The sequence below is a fragment of the Rhineura floridana genome, chromosome 6, assembly GCF_030035675.1.
Source record: "Rhineura floridana isolate rRhiFlo1 chromosome 6, rRhiFlo1.hap2, whole genome shotgun sequence".
NCBI classification, from domain to species: domain Eukaryota; kingdom Metazoa; phylum Chordata; class Lepidosauria; order Squamata; family Rhineuridae; genus Rhineura; species Rhineura floridana.
The window spans coordinates 140,017,788-140,038,707 of NC_084485.1; the positions used below are offsets into that span (position 1 = coordinate 140,017,788).

Here is a 20,920-nt window from a genome sequence, read left to right on the forward strand (position 1 = left end):
ACTGGGAGCAGGCCGGTTAAGAATATGACAGTCTCTAGTAAGGATCATAGTAAAAATGTTTCCACTAATGTGCATTTTTCAAGCAGTGAAATATACTGCTTTTGAAAACAAATGCAACTTTCAGAACAGGAATACAATGTGATTAGGTTTGTTCAGTCAATATAGAAGAGGAGACCTGTTTCATGCCAAATGAACATTAACCTGCAAGTTAAATCTATTATAGGCAACACTTGTAGCATGATCCTAAACATATCTGCTGCCACAGCATTTAAAGGGGCTTACTTCCTAACAATTATGTATTTCTTTCTTCTCTCAACCAGAGCTGGTTACTATATTGCATTTGGGGTTCAGTTTAAAATTGCTATGTAGTTTTGTATTAATTAGTCACAGGAATAAGTGATGGGGCTGTATATTATGGTCTGGCAACAGTACCATTTTGCAGTATTGTTTCCCTATCATTTGTACAAAGGACTCAAAGAAGAATGCTTATTTTTCCTTCTCTCTCCTCATGTCCTTGGTTCTATACTCACAACAACCCTGTCAGGTAGGTTAGTGACTGGCACAAGAGTTTCATGACCGAGTGTGGATTTAAACTCAAGTGTGTCATCTTTAAGTGGCTCTCAAATTACATGTTAGGGTCTTTGTAGCCACCTTGATTTCATCACTGAGGTTTTTGATACCTTGCTGTGACCTGTGTAAATACTGTAACATGATTACTGCTTAATGTTTCTAGTTAGGTTTAGATTTCTTGTAACAGTATGTGAGATAATTACAAAACATGTAATTGGGCTTTTTCTGTCAGAGTTCTCCTATTCTGTTGAAATTCATTAAAAATCAGCCATGTTCACAGAGTACCTGTAACCCTGTTACTGACCTTGCCCCATAGGCCGACCTTCATCTTCTGCAGTTTAAAAGTTTTAAAAATGCCTGGCTGATTTTTAATTAATTTAATAAATTTTGGCTTGCACTCAATGATAAGGCCGGGCATGCTCAGTAAGAACCAACTGTCAGTGTTCTAAAAGCCAGACTCCCAGCTGCTGGGCTTGGCTAATCAGGGGGCCACACCCACACCAGACTTTGATTTCATGTGAGACAGTCATGGCTTCCTGCAAAGAATCCTGGGAAGTGTAGTTTGTGAAGGGTGCTGAGAGGAGACTCCTATTCCTGTGACAGAGCTCCAGTGGCCAGAGTGGTTTAACAGTCAGCTGCTCTGATTGAAGCTCTGTGAGGGGAACAGGGCATATCCTAGCAACTCTCAGCACCCTTCACTAATTACATTTCCCAGGATTCTTTGGGAGAAGTCATGACTGCCCAGAGTGAAATAAAGGTATGGTGTGGATGTGGCCAGGAACAGCTTTGGTTTAAATTTGGGTGAGAGTCTACATGTGCCTGCTGTAGAATAAAAAGGTGGGGAAAACCCTGGAAAGCAATGATACTGTTCACAATGTTTTCCTTTTGGAAAGGAAAGGGAGTTCCCCTCTGCCCAGTGCCCGCCCACCCAATCTCCTCCCCCTCCTCCTCCCCTCCCTGCCCCTCCCCCAGGTCAGTGTTGCACTACAACCTGGGAGACCAGGGTTCGAATCCCCACACAGGCATGAAGTGCACTGGGTGACCTTGGGCCAGTCACTGCCTCTCAGCCTCAGAGGAAGGCAATGGTAAAACCACCTCTGAATACCACTTACCATGAAAACCCTTTTCATAGGGTTATCATAAGTTGGGATTGACTTGAAGGCAGTCCATTTCCATTTTGAAACATGATCGCACAGTGATAAATCCCATTGAATTCAAAAAGTATGCAACTGATCAAACCCACCCTTCCTTCTCCTCCTTCCTATCTCCTCCCTCTTGCCCCTTCCTTCCCCTCCAATCCCTTCCCCCTCCAATCCCCTACTTCCCCCTCCCCTCCCCCTCCTCCTTCCCATGGTCAGTTTTACCTGTCTTAAGCATGATTGCACTGGAGTAAATACCATTGAACTCAATAAGCATGCAAATTATCAAATCTGCCCTCCCTTGCCCCTCTCTTTGTCCCTCCCCCTCCAATCCCCTCCTTCCCCATCCCCTTCCTTCCACTGCTCTCTCCCCTCCTTTTCTCCTTCCCTTTCCTTTCCCCTCATTCTGCTCCTCCCCCATCATCAGTTTTACCTATCCTAACCATGATTACATAGGAGTAAATCCCATTGAACTCAATAAGCATGCAAATGATCAGACCTGGCTTTCCCTTCCTTCTCCCTCCTCCCCTCCCATCTTCCTTCTTCCTCCTTCCCTGCCCACTCCAGCCCTCCCTCCCTCCCTCCCTCCCTCCGGTCAGTTTTACCTATCCTAAGCATGATTGCACAGGAGTAAATCCCACTGAACTCAATAAACATGCAAATGATCAAACCTGTCCTGCTTCTCCTTTCCACCTCCTTCCTGCAAGTGGATTGGACTGTAAAAGACCAACCCAAATTGTGTTTTCATTTTGACAAATTTGTAGGGCAATCGAATATCTCAGAGAGGAGGTCAGGTCTCCTGCTCCCCTGGTGCATTCACTATAGCTGCCCAATTTCCCTGATTTTTAAAGTTTGATAGAAATATCTGTGGGCTATAGGTAAGTTCTTAAACCGCAATGTTTTTTGCATATTAGTGAATACACACATTTTTAAATGTGATTTTGCCTAACATACATCTGTTTGAAAGTAATTTCCCTTAACATAATTATTTGTTAACTGAAAACATTTATATACCTCTTAATCATTAACATTTCTAAGTAGTGTAATGCATTGTTATACATTATTTTTGCCAATATATGCATTTTTATGCATTCTTTCCCCTAATGCACACATTTTTTGGTCAGAGAACTGCATTGCAAACTGCAATGAAGTTTGATTTTCAAAGAATAGCTGCATATGCTTTGTGTTTTATTTCAAGAAGTTCAAATTAGGTAGCTTCACATTAAAATGTGAATTTAATTGAATTTCTCATCTCTAGCTGGAATCTGGATTAGAAGTTGCCACCACCCACAGAACAAAAAAGCAGCTCAGACTCTGAGTGGGTGGTTTTGATAAGAAAATTACTTGCAGAGAAAGAGATGAGTTCCGTCTAGTGCAAAATTCCAGATTACAGCTTTGTTTAGCAGCTTGTGATATATATGAATATACCTTGAAGAAAACATTTGTGTGCTTTAGTGTCTCCGATAGTTTAGTATTTATTTATTAAAGTATTTATATACTGTCCTCTTGCAAAACAGGGCAGGGTACAGCAATATAAAATCATTTAAAAGCAATACAAAACAGTAATTAATATGACTGGCTGCTCAAAAAACATTCTAAACAGCTGCATAGGCCTCTTGAAGAAAGTCAAAAGTGAAGATGTCTGCCGAATCTCTGCTGGAAGAGTGTTCCACAGCATAGGGTTGGTGATCCTAAATGCCCGACTTCTGATTGAGGCCAGTTGGGCCTCTGTAATGGGTGGACAACTAACAGTGCTCCTCTGGATGATCTCAGTCATTGGGCTGGGATATAGTAGTTCAAGTGGTCCTTAAGATACTCTGGATCCAAGTTGTTCAGGGATTTGTATATCAACACAAGAGACTTGAACCTGGCCCAGTAGGATATGGGCAACCAGTACAGATATTTAGCTGAGGTGCCACATACTGTCAACTATTCTTCTTCTTAGACTATCCCATTCATCTCTATATTAACTTTGTATGCATCATACACAAGGATCTCTTTCTGTTTTTGCATACTTGCATCAGCACGAACAGTGTCCCTTTGTGTTTTCCAAATATCCATATTTCTTACATTCCACCTCCCCCCACTCCCTATGGGTGGGAAATGTTTTCCATGGACATTCTGATAATTTAGGTAGAGAACAGTGCTTTTAAATGCTTGGGCTCCTGCTGTTTTATTAATTATTACTACTGTGGCATGTCTTAGCTGCTGTTAGTAGAAGGCTACTGATGTCAGTTCTCTGAATGCCATTTCACAGGATACATGGCAATAAACAGAAGGGGATTTTTTTAAAAAAAAAATCTTAGTGTACATTCAGCAAACAGCCTCTGCGTTGCTATCTCTCTGACAAGCCTTCCTGCATGAAAAATGTCTGCCAGTGTATTTGTTGTGTACACACTTTATACTTTAGGTACTAATTAAGCATGCAATTAATGGATTTACTGTGTGTGAAGCACCCCTTCCCTGGAACAATCTTCTTGACTGAATGAACAAGACAAGGAGGAGATGGTGAGGGGTTGTATTATGTCAAGCATTGCCAAACATTGTCTTGCTCCTTAGATTCAAATTAAATACTTACCAACACACACTGGGGAAACCATTGCAGGGAGTAATGCCATAATACTGTGTTGCCTGAAGAGTGCAGTTTTATCAGAAGCCTTTGAAAATATATTTTCAATTATTTAAAATGCCATATTAACTCAACTCCAGCAACAGCTTTACCAAAACAGAAGATTGTGCCTGTCATCGTTTCTAGTACGATATGTAATTATAGCCTATAAACTATCCAATACAGCAAATCTGATTCATTCATTTTTAAATTGACCTTTAATATTTTAAGGCGGTAATACTGTCCAGAAGGGTAGTCATCCATCAAAGGAAATTAGTCATACTGGGGCAGTACATATGTAATGCTAGCATGCCCTATTAACCATAGTTTAATATGTTGGGTCTCAGCCTTGGAAAGTTTGTTCCTTTCTGGCAACCCCCTTGAAGTAAATGTCCCTCTCCCAACCTTATTGTGGTTAAGCAGTATATTGGCAGTGACATTAGCTGTTGTAATCAGAAACTGTGTTTTAATGCAGGTTTCAGATCCTGTTTAAAGTGAGTCTTAAGCCTGTTCAGGTGTGCTGTTTGCATGTGCAAACACATTAAGCAAATTACCATTGCCCGCCACAAGTTAGAGGATGAAGGGTGGAACCTTCTTGACTCATAGAGGCTCCCAGCGCAATTTAGAACCCTGCAAAATTGGGGTTCAAAATCATGAGAGGAGGCTTCCCACTTTAGACCACCCTCCAACTTGTGGAGGGCAATGGATCTAGCAATGCAAGGGGCAGAGTTTATTGTGATTATCCATGCTCACATGTAGGATTTGCATGCAAGCAACATACCCAAATAGCTCTTGAGTGAACTATGATTAAGCAGTTTGTTGTTACTGAAGTTAACAATGATTAAAAGTGAGGCTGGGCTAAAGACTTGTTCTCGAAGGCTAGGGACTGCAGGAAAGAAATGTGTATTCCTGAAGTTGACTTTTGATTTGTTAACCATCATAGTTGAGACAGAACCAGATTGATGTCTACTGATCTTTTATAGGGCTAAGTCATGGTACGTAGCAACTACTTGAAAACAAAATAATACATTAGCTTTCTGTTTCCCAATTGCATATAAGCAGCCACTACAATGGCAGAGCTTAGGTTTTTGCATGCTTAATATGTAGCAAAGGTTAAATTCTGCAAATTACAGTGGTGTGTGCAATTGGCTAACCACTCTCAAGGAAGAACCAGCATGTTGCAATGACATACTTGTAAATTGGCCGCAAGGCCCCAAGGCTTCCAAATTCCTAAACATTGTAAAAGTTTTATTTTAATACAAGGTTAATTTATGATGAACCATACATTTTTAAACATTGCCTAACCTTTTGTTCTGTTTTCAAAAGCCTAGATGATTTGCTAAAGTGTGGTGTGACCTTTGCTGCCAATGTGGTTGTGGTGGACAAGGAAAGCACTATGAGTGCGGAAGAGGACTATATGGCAGATGCTAAGACTATTGTAAATGTACAAACCCTCTTTAGGTAAGTGGTGGTACAGCTACTTTCACCCTTGTGCATCAGGTTGGATATGGTATGGTGAAGAGAGTTAGCCAGAAGTGTAAACACTTCTTTCTTTCACATCCACACCATACCTTTAAAGCATTCTTATACCACTTTAACAGTCATGGCTTCCCCTAGAGAATCCTGGGAACTGTAGTTTGTTAAGGGTGCTGGGAAATGTAGCTCCGTGAGAGGTGTCCTAACAGCTGTCAGTACCCAGTACAAAGTACAGTTCCCAGAATTCTTTGGGGGAAGCCATGGCTGTTAAAGTGATATAAGAGTGCTTTAAATGTATGGTATGGATATGAACTTAGAAAGTTTATGAGCCACTTCTTTGTTCAAACAAAAATAACCCCCAAAGCTATTCTAATATTAAAAGGTAACACCTACATCCACATTACTGTATATAGCATATGAAAAGATATAAACAACACTAGCTAAGATTTTTAAATAAATAAATAATTGCATTATTTAAAAGCCCTCTCTATTTTTTAAAAAAGTGTTCACCCGATATTCTAACATATAGAATGATTACTCTTGAAATTCAGGGCATGTTAAATCTGCTTCAAATCTGTAACTAATGGGCCCCAGTACGTTCAGCTAAACCCTGGTTTGGGGAAAAAATTGTGTGTTTTTGGTCCCATCCCCAGAGCTCAGATTTGGTGTCAAGTGGTGTGAATGAGGCCTGTTTTTCCACCTCCTCTTATTCTGATCACCATATATTTCTCTTTTTCACTAGATCATACTATTAAGAGCAAGTAAACCCAACTACTTGCTACACTTTGTGTGGCAGCTGCTAGAATACAGAAACTAATGACCAAGTAGAGTAATTACTAGAGTGTGTAATTAACCACGATATTCTAAGTGAATAAACTGCAGCAATACAGAAGACCATGGGTGGTTGTGAAATATTCTTGGTGATTGTTTTGAACTGCTGCATCCATGTTTGGAGGCTGCAAGCATGAAAAGCTCATCCATGGAGATATAGTCTCAGTAAATATGCCTTGCCTTTTGGTTCACTCACATTTTCTGCATGTGGATCCAGTCTTAGTTTGCTACTGCATACAGTCTATTTTAATAGTAAAGTAATAGACTGGATGACACTTAAAAAAAAAAAAACATTCCTGCAGGCACTATTTTTCTTATAGTCCTGCTGTCATCTGTTCCCTGAAGATTAACAGTGATGAAATGCTTGCCAATGTTTCCATTATTGAATCCATAATTACTTTACCACAATTTTTTTCTGCTCAAAGAACAAACACCTCCTAGCTATTAATTTGCAGTAATCCTCAGCTGGGTCACCCCCTTCACACACTCACCCCAAAATCATGTTTCTTCTCAAGGAAACATGCATTTATAAATCACTGCAGGAAAATCCAAGGAAGGCAGAGGAAATCTAAATTAAAGCTTATGTTCAGGAGCCAACAAAGATGCTAACATAGCCAACAAAAATTAGGCACACTTAACTTTAAATACATTTTCCAGTGTAATTATACTTTGCAATGAAATTATTACAGTTATCTGAAAGTATTACTGTTAATCCTTGGCTGTAGCATACAACCACTAGATGGCAGTGTTTCCCCATGTCTGCAAGGAACAAAAATCCATAAGACTTTCCTGTGTTTAAACATTTTTTTAAAAAGTTTAGCTTATCTTTGACTTAGTAAATCAAACTGTTACTCTGTAAAAAAAATATCAGTAATTTTGTAGCAGTAATGCAAAATGCCAAAATGCAGCAAAGCATTTTTGGAAAATACAGAAAAGGTTTAGTCTCTTGTTCAATCTGGGCTGCTTCTAGCTCGCTGTCTAACCTTACATGACCCACGACCTACCCTCTGAGGAGCAGGAGAGGGGGGCAGATAAAGTTTAACTTATTTCTGCAGTCCAGCCCCCTTTTCCGCATTCTTACCTGTTCCCTGGTCAGCAGAGTAACACAAGGGGGGTAGCAGGGAGAAAACAGTTTTAAACCTCCCCTCCCCACCATTCTGGCCCCATGCTGCTATTAAGCTTTTTCCTTAACTTAATAGCAGTGTTTCTATGTCTGTCTGTGTGGAATAGGGATGGGCGAGAATTCTGCTGATTTAGCCCCGGGTTTTTCAATGATCCACATATACTCCATCTTGGTGGAGCAATCCTGTTTGCCCCAAAGTTCAGTGACTTTCCCTCAACACCCTTTCCCCCCTAATATTCCCTTGAATTTATTGTTCTTTTACTAATTTTTACTCACAACACAGCACCCAGCACAGCAGTACCCCCCCTCTCTCTCTGCCACCACCCCCACTCGAATAATCCAAACTCCAAGCAGGAGGGGGGAAAGTCAAGTCTCACCCACATTGACTCTAGCAGAAGGAGGGTACTGAAAGTTGCTTTCCTCTTTTCATTTTTGAAAGAAAAGCAGTTTCTGCTTGCTTGCTAATGACCAGCCACAGTCACAGCACAGAAGGAAGAGGAGGCTGCAAAACTGCTTTCCTTTCCTGTATCAATATTTTATTTCAAAATATTGATATTTTATTTCACTTAATGATATTTCCTTTCAAAATATCAATATTTCAAAGAAAATATCAACATTAATATCGATATTTTTGGAGAGGGGAACAATCAGACTAGTGAAGCAGCTGATAGCAGACAAAGAATGAACTTGTATTATTACTGCCTGTTATGTTGACAGAATGCTTTCAAAGCGGCACCAGCTAACAGACCCCATCCCTAGTGTTGAATCATGGGAGGGGGAGGCCAAGATGTGTACATTCACCAAAGCCTGTGGGGGTTATGCATAATGGCCAAAGAATGCACAGAATCCAGTCGATATAGGAACATTCCCCAAGGCCTGTGATGGCCGGAAAATGCACTTAATTTCCTCTTCATGGAAGGATTATGTACATATTCTCCATGAGGCCTGAGGAATGTGCACAATAGCTTGTTATGATGCACATTAACTGATCAACTTACATTCCTTTTAACATGTATGTAGTTGTTTTGGACTGCAATTCTGGACACACTTAGCAGGGAATAAAACCCATTGAAACCTTTGGGGTTTACCTCTGAGCAGATGACACAGTTAGTGTTATTATCTGAAGAGTAATATAGAATTGGTTCTAATGAATAAATAAATAATGCACCAAACAGGTTAAACAGTTCCCAGTGTATCCACATCAGAGCCAGCATCTACAGCAAGACAAATTACACAAGGCCAAAGGGACTGGTTTATAGCTGCTGAATACTTAATTCCTACATAGCACTTTCATTTTGTATTGAACATTCCACAAGAGCACAGCCTTAGCTGATACATGAAGTGTTATCATTGCAGGTATTTAGTTTGATTGGGACTTACTGAGTATATTTTCATGATTTTATGGTTCTGTCACTTTTGAACTAGATACTGCTGACAACAACAATATAAATATTGTTCCTGTTTTTCAAGGGTATTCACGTTCAATTGATTCTGATTTTCCTGGGCAAACCAGAGGAAATAGTTGTTTGAAATTATTTATTGATTTATAAAAATATTTATAGACCATTCTCTCACATAAAATGTCAAGGTGGTGTACATCTAAATATGCAAGTAAAATAAAACAAATGCCATAAAATCAATACAATGCAATATAGTCATAAAAATGACTGACTCGTCTTGAAAAACTAAAAACTAAACAACTAAATAGGCCTGAAGACATAAAGGTCTATAAAACTAGCAGTAAGGACGCCTGCAAATCCCTGCTAGAAGAGTATTCAACAGCAAGGGATTGGTAACACTAAGTGCCTGACTTTTAGTTGAAGCCAGCTGAGCTTCTGAAACACAGAGAACAACTAGCAGAGTTCCTCCAGATGATCTCAGTGATCATATAAGGGTTCTCAGTCATCTCTGTGATCGTCATGAGTCTGTCATCTATCGTATGTTGTTAATATAATTGCTTTTATATGTATTGATGACTGTCCAGTATTTCTATCTATTGTTATTAATGTGATTGCATCTGATATTATTGTATTTTATCTTTTTTAATGTACGTCGCCTAGAGTGGCTAATTGCCAGATAGGCGACAAACAAATTAAATATTATTATTATTATATAAGTGGCATGTAAGGGTTCAGATGGTCTTTAAGGTATCCTGGACCAATGTTAGGGGCTTTGTATTTTTTTGAGGGGTTTTAATACAAGAACCTTGAACCCAGCCTAGAACAATATGGGCAGTCACTTTCACAGAGCTGTAACATGCTGTTGGCCAATTACCCACATCAGCAATCTAGTTGGTGCATTCTGCAGCAGCTGCAGCTTTCAGACCAGGCCCTAGGGCAGCTCCACATAGAGCACATTTCAGTAATCCAGTCTCAAGGTTACCTGTGCATGGACTGTAGTGGCCAGGCTATCCAGATACAGCTGTAGATGGTGTACCAGACGAAGCTGGTAAAAGGCACTCTTAGCCACAGAGGTCACTTGGGCCTCTAATGACAAAGAGGTATCCAGGAGTACCCCCAAGCTACATACCTGCTTCTTCAGAGGGAGTGCATCCCCATCCAAAATAGGCAATTGGCCTATCTTCTGGACACAGGAACCACCTGCCAGGGATGGTGTAGAATATTCACAAAATTGGATTTGGCATTGGCATTGAATTCTGGGATAATCCAAGTTCATCCGGCTGTAGAGGCAGAACATAGCCATCACTGATAGCTTTATTCTTCATGGTAACCCTCTTTTGAAGCCATTCAAGTTGGTGGCCATCACAGCCTCTCATAGGAGCAAATTCCATAGTTTAACTATGCACTGTGTGAAGAAGTATCTTCTTTGGTCTGTCCTGAATCTTCCAACATTCAGCTTCATTGGATGCCCCTGAATCCTAGTGTTATAAGAAAGGTAGAAAAACTTTTCTCTCTCCACTTTCTCCATGCCATGCATAATTTTATACACTTCTATCATGTCACCTCTAAACTAAAAAGCCCCAAATGCTAAAACCTTTCCTCATAGGGGAGTTGCTCCATCCCCCGGATCATTTTGCTTGCCCTTTTCTGAACCTTTTCCAGCTCTACGATATCCTTTTTGAGGTGAGGCCTAGCATGAAATTTGCCTTTTTTCACAGCTGCCACACACTGATACCACATTCACACCATATATTTATTTCACTATTATTCTAGTCATGGCTTCCCCCATAGAATCCTGGGAAGTGTAGTTTGTGAAGGGTGATGAAAGTTGTGTATTCTCCTCACAGACCTATAATTCTCAGAGCTCTCTGGGACAAGGGACCAACTGTTAAAAAACTCTGGAAAACTGTGGCTCCGTGAGGGGAATAGAAGACTCCTAACAACTCTCATCACCCTTCACAAACTACACTTCCCAGGATCCTTTAGGGGAAGCCATGACTGTTTAAAGTGGAATAATGGTGTGATTAGTTCCATGAGCAATTGTTCAATCGCACAGTCATTTAGGGTATCTATACATTTTATCTGTCATGACGAACACATATGTAGCCAGCCTATGTCAGGGTAGCTGAGGTCATCCATTACTACAACATTTCCTAGTTTGGATGCTTCCTCAATTTCATTTTTTCATTTCAAGATCTCCTTGAGCATTTTGATCAGGGAGACAATATTTATTTATTTATTTATTTATTTGTTAGATTTTTATACCGCCCCACTAGCATAGCTCTCTGGGCGGTGTACAACAAAAGCTATATACAATAAAATCACATAAATCGGTACAAAAACATATATATAAAAATCCACAAATCTAAAACCAAATTGAACATATTAAACTAAAATGCCTGAGCAAAGAGAAAGGTTTTGACTTGGCGCCGAAAAGATAGCAATGTCGGCGCCAAGCGCACCTCAACGGGAAGACTATTCCACAATTCGGGGGCCACCACTGAGAAGGCCCTAGTTCTTGTAACCATCCTCCGAGCCTCTCTATGAGTCGGAACTCGGAGGAGGGCCTTCAATGTTGAACGTAGTGCACGGGCAGGTTTCTAGTACTAAATTACTTTAGGGGCTCAGTATCACCAGCCAGAATTCTGTGGATGAGTCTGCCTCTTTTGGGGTTTCTAGCTTGCTGGATTCAATGCCCTCTTTCACATATAGTGCAACACCACCTCCATTATATCCTTCCCTGTCCTTCCAATATAGTTTATATCCAGAGATAACCATGTCCCACTGGTTTTCTCCATTCCACCAGGTTTCCATTATGCTCACTATATAAATGCTGATCTCTAAGACCAAGCACTCCAGTTCTCCCATCCTGACTCGTAGGTTTCTAGCATTAGCATATAAACACTTGTATACAGTCTCTCTCTTCAAGTGTCTTTGGCAATTTTGGTTTGGCCTGTGGTACCTTTGCCTCTGGATTGCCATCCTGTGCCCCTGCACTCATCATGCCTAGTTCTAGACCTGCCCCATTTAAGTTTTCATAGTTTTTAGGTCTTTATCCCAGGGAGGAGATTTGTTCTGAACCGGACCCTCCTCAGGTCCTGTCAGCTTTCCCCCCTCCATCAGCTGCTCTGTCACCTTAATTTTAATCACCAGCTGTCTAGTTCCATCCTAGTTCAAGTGGGGCCATCCCTTTTGTACAGGCCCACCTTGACCCAAAATGTTCCCCACTGCCTAACAAATCCAAACCCTCCCTTCTGACACCATTGCCTCATCCTCACATTGAGACTACAAAGCTGTGCCTGTCTAGTTGGCCCTGTGTGTGGAACTGGTAGCATTACAGAGAAAGCTACTTTGGAGGTCCTGGCTTTCAGCATAGTACTTAGCAACCCAGAATTTTCCTTCCAGGACTTCACGACTGCATTTCCCCATGTCCCCATGCCAACATGCACTACAACCATTGACACCCCAGCACCACCTACACAGCTGTTGTAAGGGCGTAATATCAAATCAGGACTATGAAATGACATCTATTGATTGCTGCTAAAATGACAATATGCCCAAACTGTGCAACCCCACCTTTATCATGTGGCTGGCTAGAGTTTGAGACATGGCATATATGAGAATATATTTTGCACCTTGTCCTGCAAGGCTAAGAATAAAGTAGCAATTTTGACATTCATAGGGATATTGGAATACAGGGAGCTGCCTTATAATGAGTCACTCCACTGGTCCATCTAGCTCAGTATTGTCAACACTGATTGGCAGCAGCTTTCCAGGATTTCAGACAGAGTTCTCTTTCAGCCCTATGCTGGGGATTGAACCTAGGGCCTTCCACATGCAAAGCAGATGCTCTACCATTGAGCTACATCCCCTTGTCATTACCTCTCATTTGCTCTGGCCCCATCTACTGTTGGTCTCTCTGCCTTCTGCCCTACAAGTCCCAATGGGCACCAGCCACTGCTGCCTTGATGACAAGATCCTTCCCAGTTATGCCTGGCAGGACTGAGGGGAGGAAAAGAAGGCAAAGCTGCAGCTATTTCAGCCATGGGCTTAAAGGTTTTGTTGTTAAAAATGAAGATGGTGCAATGAAGAGGTCTAATAATAATGATGATAAGGTCACAACAGTTTTTTGGGTTGTGACTTAAGCAACCCTAGCTTTACAAAGTCAGACTTTCCCAAGTGTTCAAATGAGTGGCAATTTCTTATGTTGTATTTAAGCCTCTTAAATTACTAATTCCAGAGCCTTTAACAATTTTAGAAATTAAATTAGCTACCTTTTAACAGCAATAAACTTACTCTAATAACTTTTACTAGAATACTATTTGAATTCTTGGATCGTCCAGTTAAGTTAGTTTCATTATGTGTTAGGTTTATTCAAAAACCACTCGGTTTGCTTTCAGTTCTTTCCCAAAAGATTAGACTTTTGAGTTCTTCTCTACTGATTTCTGTTTTAAGAAAAGAATAGCAATGTGAGCTTAACTCTATTACTAGCTCTGTTAAAGCTTTGGGAATTTTCTAGCAGATTGGAATGGGGCCAAAAATGTATTCATCTTATATAAATCATGACTGTAATTTAAATTCTCAACACAGTTATAATTTAACATATTGGAAATGTTGCTTCCCTTATATCCAATACAGGCTACATAATCTTTACAACCATGTCTCCAGGTTTTCTTCTGTTCCTGCACAACTGTCCCATTTCTGAGAATAAATGATCAAACACAGCTCTAATAATTACTGTTCAATGCATTCTCTGTCATATTAAATGTTATACAAGTACCCTTTTGAAAGGTAATATGCTAGGTCCCTCTGAATCTTTGCAGTGCATTTGTCCTGTTGGCATGTTTTCCTCTGCCAAAAGTTGGCATTTCCTTGCAACTAATTATAATTTTGGAGGTATAAGTAATTAGGTTCAGTATATGTTGCCATTGTTTATCTTACCCAGCTGATACTACTGGAGGAATAACTATATCATCTCCTTGTAAAAACATTTAGGTTGTTCTCTAGTCTAAGCATAATCACTGAATTAACTCACCCAGCCAACATGAGATTCATGCAATTCAGGGCCAAAGACTGCTATTCTCTTGCTCTCTCAAAACTGGAGAAGGTAAGAAAAATATTTATAATTAAGTTATAATTAAAGTATGTTATGTAATGCTTTTCAAATAGAGTTAATATATGTTTCATGTTTTTAATATGACATTATTAATGCAAAAGTAAACCATACAGTTGGAACCATCAAAGTAATCATGAGAATATTTATATAGCACAATAAAATAATAAACAGTTGTGACTGATGGGAATGCATGATTTCATTTATTACACATTAATATTTGCAAATATTCACAGTTGGCCAGATTTATCCAGTAGCTAATGGGGGGGGGGGTTTAATGAGAAATTCAAATTATGGATGTGAAATGCTTTACCTTAAAATGTAAATTTGAATGCTTTAGGCTTATTGGCATCTCTTGATTTTTTTTTCTTTTTTGTAAAAGAGTGTCACAGGCTTTAGCTATGATAGTTCATTAAGCTGTCAGTGGTCAAATACTCATTACCATTGCACACTATCTGTCAAGTGCTGTCAAACAAAATAAAAAATCAATTAACGGGCAGCCATCATGTACTACCACTATAGTAACTTGTTCACTGGGTTTCCTTCTGTATCTTTTAAAATAAAACTTTAAAAGCAAGGGTTGTTTGGGGGGAGGGGGATTGTGTATGTTAAATCTATCTGGTTCTGAATAAAATTAATTTAGGTTCTGATTTCACAAAATGGAAAGGAAGTCATAAACAACTGTTTTACACAGCTTATTTAATTGTAAGAACAAATATAATGTGTGGTAGAATAATTTCAAAACAGTATTTCTAAAGTGATGTATTGCGTATTAGTCATTTAATTGGAGAAAATATTGAAGCTAACATGCACTTTTAATATATGTGCATTTATTTGGATAAATAAGAGGGGCAACATTAATTTCACATTGAGTTCAAATGTAACATGTTATGACCAGATATTCTCTTCAAAATTGCCTTCATTCTGTTTGCTCTGCATTTTAAATGCACTTCTGTACAATTTTATCCATTACTCATCTTCTAAGAGCCAGGGTTCTTTTACAGCAAATATGTGCAACCCATATATAAGCCATAAGAAAACTTTAACTGTAGAGCTATTTTAAATGTGTGTGTGTGTGTATTTGTATCTGCAAATGGGAGTGGCTGAGAAGAAGTGTTTTATTTTAGGAGCAGCTGTCTCAGGGAGCCAACAATTATAGACAATGTTCTTGGAAGTAGTAATATGTATAATATATAAATACAACCATTAAATAAACACCATGAAGTACTCTCAAAACAGCTTAAGAGGCAGTAAAATGCCATAGGACAGTCTATGCAGCTAAAATGCCCTGGGAAACAGAAAAGATTTAACATGGCACTGTAAAGGTAAGGTCTGCACCAGTCATACTTCTTTGAAGAGTGTGTGTATGTGGGAATGTTCCACAGTCAAGGTGCCTTGACAAAGAAGATCTTAAGAAAGAAGGCTGGTATAGGAAGAGGCCCTCTGTTAGGTATTTGGACCCCAAGCTGTTCAGGGCTTTAAAGTTAAAACCAGCACCTTGAATTGAAACAACCAATGCAATTCCCTCGGAACTGATAGAATGAGCCTATCTAACCACACCCATTCACATTCTGGCAGCTGCATTCTGCGCTATTTGAAGCTTCCAGCTCATCTTCAAAGGCAGCCCCATCTGCAACATATTACAGTAATCCAGTCATATAACATCATTAAGACCGACTTTACAAGCCCCCCCCTTCATCTACCCACTCCACATGAATATGCTGCCATTCTAAATTACTTTTCCCCAGGTTTTTTTTTTTATCGCTTCTTTTTCTTTTCAAGAGAGTGGCATCGCTAACATCTGGAGTATGTCTTCAGGAAGATGAAAAAAAATGTTAGCCTTCCTGTCTAGAAACATTCCTCACTCCATGGGGATATTAGATATCTATTTAATTGTCATATTTTTATCTTACCTTTCCTCCAAGGAAAAAGTACAAATGCATATTTCCCCCCTCACAACAATACAATATAGTGAGGTAGATACAAAGCTAACCACTTCTATTGTACCACTGATCACCAGAGTAAATACATCCTTAAGTTTTCCATTAATATTTATAGGAACCATGCTTAACTTTGACTGGATTGTGTCTTTATATTAACAGGGGAAAAAATTCCTTTAAAACACACACACAAACTGCAACGTGACTAACAACGTGTCGTAGAATAGACCCATCCAGTACTATGAAATACCATTCCAAATTTTTATTTCATGAATGAACTCAGTTGAAAAATGCATGTTGAGATTTTATTTATATATATATCTAAGGGCCTTATGCTGCTTCCTGACAGTATGGTGTTAGACCTTGTTGGGCTTCCATAAGGATGGAATTCTAGAAGGATGAGGTAGAACAATGTTCTGCTTCACATCTTGTGAAAACGTAAAGCCTAGTTTTAAAGGAAAATCTGAAAAAGAAAAAAACTATGAAAATCCTGAAGAAAAGCTGCTTAATGGACTTCCTACCCAATCGCTTATTCCGCATACAGATAAGTAGAGACATTAACTGAATTAAATAGGTTTCTCTTTCATGTGGGAGAAGTAGGCTGCAGTTACTGCTCTGTTCCATCCATTTCACCTTTACCAGTCACCACAGCACATTCTTGCAGGTGGAGCTGTAGCTCATTAAGCTTCAGAGAAATCCCTTAGGCAAAATGAAATGCAATTAAAATTTGAGAGGAAATTGGCTTATGTGGTCCATTGTACGGCTGATTGTTAATTCTTCAGCAATGTCTCCCTTTACAAAGGGACTCTAAAAATGAGGCCGTTCCCCACAGCTAAAGCATACAAACATACATGGAAAATTGACTTTGTGACTTAATGGGCTTCTGAAGCAAGAAATCCCTGAGTCACAGGAGAACTCCATCTGCTACTACAGCTGCAACTCCCCTTGTTTTTTCTCTTTGGAAACAGCTAAGCAATCACAGTTGGCATCTGAACAAGCAGAGCATTTTGCTCAGCAGAAAAATGTGAAGATGAAAAATACGGTAGCCATATGCTGAAAGTCAAACTATCTGTTCTGGTTTCTTCATAAAAACTAAAAGTCAAAAAAGTCTCCATACAGCGTCCTAATAGTTATAGAATGTTTTGCAATTACAGGGTAGGAAAATCAGCTGTTTAAGTATGCATTCATTATTTTCACTGAAGATATTGGCTGGGTGTAATCCTTTGCATAATTAAGCTGCTTAAATCCATTATCTTTTGTTTGATATAAGTCAGGAGTAAGGATGAAAGGATCTGTCAGTTTAAGTTCTCTCAGTTTCTCATTTTCCCAATCTTCAGTTCTCCACATTTTTGCAGCAATTTGTGGTTTTTTTAAATAAAAAAAAATCCTCATGAAAATTATTCAGCATTTTAGTACATATTTATTCCAGTAAACACATTTTTGTATGCAGTTTTTGCAAGCAGTTTCTCCTAATAGAAAGTAGTTTTTCATGGTATTTCCACTGATATTATTATGCACACTTCCCCTAATATCTGCATTTTTGTAAGCATTCTTTGGTTGGAAAACTACACTGCAAAGTTCAGAGAAGTGCTAATTTCAAAGGATGGTTGTGTTTGGTTGTTACATTGTTTCAGAAAGTGTGAATGTGAATTTGGCTTTAAATGCAAACTGAATTGAATTTCTCCCCCATTGCTAGGAATCGGAAACCTTAAGATTTTGTTGGACTCCAACTACTATTAACCCCAGCCAGTATGACCACACATCAGGGATAATGGTAGTTATAGACCAAAAACATCTGGAGAGCCACAGGTTACCTCCCCTCTTTTAAGTAGTCTAAGACCTAGTTCAGAATCACGAATCTGTATACACCACTTGATTTCTGTACACTTGCAGTTAAATGTGTGAACTGACTTCATTAAGATGTGAGATAAAATCAAACTTCTGTCTCTGATGAGACTTTTGTGCTGTTTGGTTAATATATGTGAGTCATCTCTTGATGTTGTAGTCAAGTGATGACTATATGTGTATGAATCAACTTTTAACTGTTTTCAGGATTGCAACTGCAATCCTTATGTTTATGGTTTAGTGTTCTTTCTGTTAGAATGAGCAACCTTTTCGTTGAATGTGAAGATTTTCTGGTTTCATTTTGTAATGTCAATACTTAAATTATGTATGCACACACACACACACACACACACACATCTTGATCCATTCCACCATGGGCATAGCACCCACACATGAAAGGATCACCATAAGGCATAACAGGCTGGTTTTCCTTTCCCCGCCCCTTCAGCATACATCCATGGGCACCCTGCATGACAGCAAATTATAGGAAATAGGAGGTCCTGGCCACCATTACTCCTACTTCATGGTCAAAGAACATGGACTGTGAGTTTATGAACCTTGACTGACCAGAAGAGGAGGTGGGCTAGGTTGAGATTTCTCCTAAATGACTAATGTGGCACTAATGTATATATACTGCAGGGAAAGGGGGAGAAGGTTTTGGTATGCCTTATGCTATCTTAATGATATCTCCACTCATGCCAACTGAGTCTAAAATGTATTAGATTGGGTCTATTATAACCTTAAACATACTTGTTGAGGAGCAAATACTCTTACAGCACATCAGCTGCTTGAAGTAGTTGAGTAATTGAGTAGATGCTTCATGATTATCAAGGAGGAAGCATTGCACAGTGACATCCATTTCATAAAACTGGTGAAACTGAATTGCCCATACTACTCAGGGGCCTTCCTGATATTTGCAACTTCTATACCTTGAAGACTTAATGAATCTGCCAGTGGCAATTTTTTTCTAATGAGAACCATGCCAGGATCCTTCCCAGATCTCTTCTAAAATGACTAAATAAACACTGGAATTTTATTTTTATTAAAATATTTGTTGGGGTACACATCTAATAAATAAGAAGGATCCAAAATTGCCAGAATATATACAAGTGAAGGGGCAGGGGGCAGAGACTATTATCATCGCCATTATTACTGTTTTTGTTGTTATTGTATCAAGTGATACACTGCTTAGAAACCACTTGGGCATGTAAGCAATAAATAAATAAATAAATGCAAGTTGTTGTTGTTGTTTAAAAAAACATGTTCCTTCCAGCAGCTGCAAACAAAACCCAAAAGGGATACAGAATGGATAGGGGTTATTAAAGTGCATGGATATTTATTAAAATAAATATTACTATAACATTAATAATAAAATTAAAATAAATTACGTAGATAGAACAAGCAAAAGCTAAAGATACAATTCTTGTATTGCTGAAGAAACTCATCAGCTTGAGGTACAGCTCCACCTTGTGGTCAGAGGCAGGAAAGATAAGTTGAGGAAAGTAGGTTGCTCTCAGCATTCCTCAGTTTGCTTTCCTGTCTCCATTAAAGTGGTTACTGTTTGTATTTGCTCCCACCTTTCTTCTCAGGCCTTACTCTATTTTCCTTGACTCTTAACTCTCTCTTTTTCCTTTGGTTTATTTGCCTTTTCTGGTTCTTTGCGGTTCCTTCCAAACAACAACAACGAAACCCTCCTTCTGGCTTCACCACTTCAGTGCAGGGGGAAAGCCTAATTGTTTGTAGGCATCCAGAGCTATTTTTTCCTCTGAGGCTGGTCCATCGTGCCTTCTTATTGAGTATGTGTGTTGCACTATTTGCAGCTTCCCTTGACTGCATTCGCGCTACTCAGAGCTGCCATTATGGCATGTGGTATCTGTTCTCTGGTCACTTCCTCTAGCGCTAGTGTTCCTGCAACCCATAAGGCAAAGCAGAAACACTGTCATTTAGACCCCGCTCCTGTTGGTGACAAGACTCTTGAACACAAAAGGGTGTGCTTCGTGGAGGAGACAGACCTCACGTCAGCCTGCTCCTCAGAACAGCATGTAGGTACTGATTGAAATGTTTCACCCCCCCAAACCAAACTCAGTGCTTCCCTGTCTATCTGTGCATAATTTCTCTCTGCAGCTGTGTGTGAACTTGATGCAAAAGCTATTAGACGTTCGCTGCTATCTTCCATAACATGTTATATAATTGCACCAATGCCATATTGCGAAGCATCACAAGCTAGCTACACTGGTAGGTGTGGGTTGTAGTATGTGAGCACAGTATCTGATGTCACCATTTTCTTCGCTTCCTTGAAAGCTTGTTCACACTGTTTCATCCACTGACATGTTCTCCCCACTTGTAACAAGGTATTCAAGGGGTATAGCATGGAAGCTAAGTTTGGCAGGAATCTGTTATATTTATTTATTTTATTTATTTCATTCCATTTCTATACCGCCCTTAGCCTATGGCTCTCTGGGCGGTTCACAGCAAGGAATAAAATACAATACAGTAAAAATAAAAATCAGATAAAATCACTAAAAACATACAACTTGAGCATTTAACCACTTGGAATAAAAATAACTTGACAATAAACATAAGCATTAAAATACCTGGGAGAATAAAAAGGTTTCAACCTGGCGCCAAAAAGATAGAAGAGAAGGCGCCAGGCGCACCTCATCGGGGAGACTGTTCCATAATTCGGGGGCCACCACTGAAAAGGCCCTAGATCTAGTAACAGCCCTCCGAGCTTCCCTATGGGACGGGACTCGGAGGAGGGCCTTAGATGTTGAACGTAGTGAGCGGGTAGGTTCATAGCGGGAGAGGCGTTCCGCAAGGTATTGTGGTCCCGCACCGTGTAAAGCTTTATAAGTCAAAACTAGCACTTTGAATC

General features: G+C 39.5%; 1 protein-coding gene across 4 annotated transcripts in view; it reads left to right on the forward strand.

The window, feature by feature from the left end:
- KCNT2 (potassium sodium-activated channel subfamily T member 2) overlaps nt 1-20,920 on the forward strand; it is a 341,069-nt gene that overhangs the window by 268,933 nt on the left and 51,216 nt on the right. For all 4 annotated transcript variants that reach the window (XM_061633982.1, XM_061633985.1, XM_061633981.1 and 1 more), the window contains 2 exons: nt 5,644-5,778; nt 14,143-14,254. In XM_061633982.1, coding sequence (XP_061489966.1) covers nt 5,644-5,778; nt 14,143-14,254 — 247 coding nt within the window. The remainder of the gene's footprint in view (nt 1-5,643; nt 5,779-14,142; nt 14,255-20,920) is intronic.